Source organism: Physella acuta, unplaced genomic scaffold, assembly GCF_028476545.2.
Source record: "Physella acuta isolate Inbredline_101_S28 unplaced genomic scaffold, ASM2847654v3 ptg000994l, whole genome shotgun sequence".
NCBI lineage: Eukaryota > Metazoa > Mollusca > Gastropoda > Physidae > Physella > Physella acuta.
In genome coordinates this window covers 125,988-130,660 of record NW_026732511.1, presented here as the reverse complement: position 1 = coordinate 130,660, position 4,673 = coordinate 125,988, and the positions used below count along the sequence as shown (strand labels likewise).

At 34.5% G+C, this 4,673-nt stretch overlaps 1 protein-coding gene across 1 annotated transcript; it reads right to left on the bottom strand.

Annotated features, from left to right (window-relative positions):
* Positions 1-259: 259 nt before the first annotated feature.
* On the bottom strand, positions 260-1,794 carry LOC131954393 (dermatopontin-like). The gene is made up of 3 exons (XM_059318025.1): positions 1,732-1,794; positions 1,261-1,514; positions 260-702 (listed from the first exon to the last, which is right to left on the bottom strand). The coding sequence occupies exons 2-3, from the start codon at positions 1,472-1,474 to the stop codon at positions 410-412; spliced, it is 507 nt and encodes a 168-aa protein (XP_059174008.1). The 5' UTR covers positions 1,475-1,514; positions 1,732-1,794; the 3' UTR covers positions 260-409.
* Positions 1,795-4,673: the final 2,879 nt, after the last annotated feature.

Below are 4,673 nucleotides of genomic sequence, written 5' to 3'. Positions count from 1 at the left end.
TTCATAACCAGTAATGGCTACTGACCAAAGTACAAGTCCACGAGTGATACTGTTTTGTAATTTAGGTTTATGTTTATATTAATGTTTAACTGAGTATTCAGGTTTATGTTTACATTAAATTGAGACGTCAAAAAAAAAATGATCCTGATTTTTACTAGCTTCATTTAGGAACCGTTGTTCATTTTTTACAAAACTTTTTGACTAGCTGTAGATTTGTTGCCAATACTTTTGTAACAGACAAATACACAACAAAACAAAAGCCATTTATATCTGCACATTTTTTCTATTAGCATGTTTTGTATTAACAACAGCTAACAAGAAACTCAATTCTACAGTTTGCAAGCTTACATCTTCCACAGCAGGTGCTGTCTATATCCTACAGATGTACAGCTTCCACAGCAGGAGCTGTCTATATCCTACAGGTGTACAGTTTCCATACACGATCTTCAAACCAATCACTGTGGGCGCTGAAAATTCCACGGATCACGCGACCAGCAGGGACAGTGTATTCGAAATTCGCATCGTACTTGTTCAAGGCCTCGGTGAGGGTACAGTTGTTGAGTCTTGCGTTGTGGGGCTTGCAGCACTGGAATTTGAACCTGCGGTCGGAAAAGGCGTTGTCGTTGTAACTCTCCACGCCCGTCAAAACGTAGCTGTCGGGGCACATGTAGGCCAGAAGTTGGTCAAACTCGTTCACGTAGTCTGGAAATTAAATCAGCATTCTGTTTTATTAATTTATTTTAAATATTCTTTAATATTGATTTAAATTTAATTAGATTTCATGTGCAAATACTTTCTTCTAATTAATGTAAAGAAGAAGTTTAATTAAATGAAAAAGCGCTCAAATATTTAAAAATTTTAAACTGATAGATGGGACAGGAAATTAATATAGAAAGATTTGAAAGGAAAAAAGGCCTAACATTCCAACAGACAGAGGTTATAGTTAGATTCTGGATGAAATATCGCTCACGTGTTGATGCCTTGAGCACCAATGACGTTAAGAAATAATGATTATTGATTTTAAATTATTAAATTAAATTATTTTTCACAGATTAAGAGAGAGTGCTTTGGAGCGTCTTCGCAGTTCTAGGTGTGTAGCTATCACTTTAACCTTTTGCGCAGTTGTATAAGTGAGGCTATTACTAAAACATTTTCGCATTTCTTGTGTTGATGTAACTGACAAAGCTGTAGTTTTGTGAGAGAACCTATAATCAGATTCATCCGCGGTTGTACAGAAGCAGATATGTAACTATGACTCACCACTTTTAAAACAGGTGCGTGAAACCTGGGCATTACGGCACCGAAACTCCCACACCCGATCCTGGAATACGTTGCTGTTTTCACTGCCGATGTAGCTCAGGGCTTCACCTCTTGGACAGATAAAATCAAACTGCTGATCAAAGCTGGTCATGTAAGCGGCCTCAGCACCAAACACGGCCAATAGGCTCAGCAACAAACTCAAAAGCGAATTCATTTTTGGGGAAGTACTTGGAAATTGTCGTTTCAAGTAGTGTCTGCAGAAAAGTATTTAATAGTTAGCAAATAACAAAGTTTCTTTAAATCTTAGAATTTTTACTAAAAACACAATTTCATGAAAAAGCAGTACAAATAAGTTTACTATGAAATCGAAATCTTTACAACAATTCTGATCAGCGGAAAACATTTAAACACATATTTCAAATTATATTTGAGATAAATGGTGCAAGCGATCTTGTAAAGAAAATAAAATACCTCAGACGGATTCGTCTACAAAGCCACAAGAATGTGTTACCTTCTCGGCAGCTTTGACTAATCGTTTGCTTTACTGCCTTATTTATAGAAAGACTTTTCCTTACTCAGCACTATTTTTCGCATTGTTTATGTTAATTACATTGGCTTCAAAGGAAAGCCAAAATTTCCATTATTTTATTTTTTCGGCTTTACCCAAGGTCAAAAATAAATTGTTTTACTCTCAATGCACACACATTTGGGTCAACCAACTAATTTCACTACTCAATAACGCATCGTTGGTTTCGGGTTTTTTTTTTAATTAATTATTTTTTAGGATTTAAAGCAACAGTTTTTAACCGAAATAATTTGAGATTTTATAAATATTATTTAAATAACTTAAACAGTGAAGTAGTACCTGGTCTTAGTATAACTTCCATTAGTGTATTCGCGCCTATTTTAAGTTAGAATGATTTTCCTGAGTCGACTCAACTCAAATGGGTCCTTATACATTTTATGTGTTTAAAGACACTCAGCACTAATGAATATCTGGATGTTTTATTGGTCAAACTATTGAAATACCCGTCACCACAGGAACACGTTGTTCGTTATCTGAACCACTGCAGTTCATGCCCAGTATAAATCTTAGCATTATTTATTGGTTTTGGAGATGGCATGGACGAGCAAGAGTATGTATTGCTGTAAACTCGAAAAGCACCAAGTTCGGACCCTAGGCAAATATGTCTCGTTAGCTGTGCATAGCATCCCATGTAGAAAAAAAAACCTCCAAAATAAAAAAAAAACTTCGTCATTGCATGTTGTTCTTGGGTGAACAAAGGCTATAAAATAAAATTCAGAAAAAAAGCCAGTTTGAAGTTGGAATAACAGGTCCTTAGCTCTAATTGTGTCGGAAGAAATCCCCTATAAAAACACAAATATATTGTAATTAAAAACAGAAATACACATACAGAGGTGAGGATTTGGGGGGGGGGGGGGGTGGAGTTCATCATTCGTTCTCCCGCCCCACTATTAAAATGTATCTTTATTTTTTCAAATAAATCAAAAGTTAATTTTTAAAATTTTATTAAAAAACTAATCTATTTTTATATTGCTTTTTTTTAAATATTTTTTTAAAATGATAATTTTGTCGTATATTTTGAAATGTGAACATTTAAGTCACAAGGTATCTTTTTTAAAATATTATTTTAGATAATTTATTGGTTGTAGAACCTTTTTGTATGTGTAGCTAATTTAATTTTCACGCTACTATTTAAATAATTATAAAGAAAAGCGTGGGTCTCTTCCTAATTATTAGTAAAGGTATCCAATAGATACTTAAGTTACGCACGCTTTTCTTTATAGTTATTTAAATATTAGAATGTAATTTATTTTCTACTAAGTAGTGCATTATTACATAAAAGCTTGTTATTAAGTTTTTTTATGATTTTTTTGTTTAGCAGGGCCTAATTTGTTTTTTATTTACAACAGATTTGCATGACTAAAAACCTTTGCGCACCTAACGAACGTGATGACGCATGTATAATAGTGCGGGATAGTTGGATGAGACAGCTTACTAATTTTGACAAAATTGTAATTATTTAATAACAAATTAATGAGGCACTTAATTAAGGCCAATTTAATGTTAGATTGCATTCTCTTCATGTCTTGACCAACGTGCCAACGTTTAAGCAAATCTGTCAGTTAGAAGTGTCCGAAATTTCGCTCGGGCGTTTCGATGTAGACTGACGACAGACTGACGACAGCGAAAGCAATTTAAATAAAAACTTGTAAAAATCTGAACCAGCTGGAAAAAAAGCTTTATTAAATTAAAAATGTTACCAATTTAAAGTCATAATGAGCCACGTTTCATTCACATAAGTTTAAAAAAATGTTTTAAATGAATTTAGCCTGGCAAAAAATAAAACAGATTTTATTAAAAAGGAAGGATAACTATGGTGTATTGAACAGTTCAGTTTGTTTCATACATACGTATTTACTAAATTTGCTTGATAATTACTAAATTGTTTCTTGTTTATTTCTAATCTTGACCCAAATGGCCATTCGCTTGTTACACCCGCCGAAGATACTTTAACTCTGTTACTGGACATTGAAGATGTTTTTTTTTTTTTTTAAATGGTCAGTTTGTAAAATTAGAGCAACTAGGATGTTGAGATATGCTGTATTGATTAGACTATTGTTAGATTGGGTGGGTTAAAGAGTTACAGAACATGTCATTGTGAACTAATCAGCGGAGCATCTTTCCTTCAATGAAACGAGCATCTGCAAAAATCCACTCAATGAACTGGTTTCTCCCAATGGTCTTCAGATCGTGCTCAGTTGCAAAGTGTTGTGTTGATAATTGCTGGGTGAGGGTGATTCGTCTGCAACAATCTAGATTAGAATCGGAAAATTTATCGATGAGCTTCTCAACTATTATTTGGATATTGAGCTGTTATAAAAAAAAATAGCCTACTAGCAATCTATTGGGCAGATTAAGTAGAGTTTATATGTTTCATGAACTCGGCATATGAAGAGATGGTGTGATCAGCAATCAGTGTTTATTTCAGACATTTTTCTCCGGGAGGGGGGGGGGGTGGCACTTGAAATTTTCAGGGGGCGGTAGACTTTCTTCGGGGGGGGGGGGGGGGGCGGACACTGTTAAAAGTATATATTTTCTAAATTATATAAATTTCATTTCGTTCGGGGGGGGGGGGCGGTAAAAAAAATTTCGGGGGGGGGGGGGGCGAAGCTGGAAGAAACTCTGTCAGCAATATGCCGAGCTGCCTTTACTTTCCATCTAAATGTTTTCTGTAAATTGTAGAAATTCTTCTTTTTATATGTTAAGCCTCACTTCTAAAATTATCTGTATTTTATTTTATTGTTTTCTTTTTAACGCTTGCTGTCAAAACTCGCCTACACGACCTATCTTGGAAAACAGATATCTCACAATTTACGACAGAAATAAT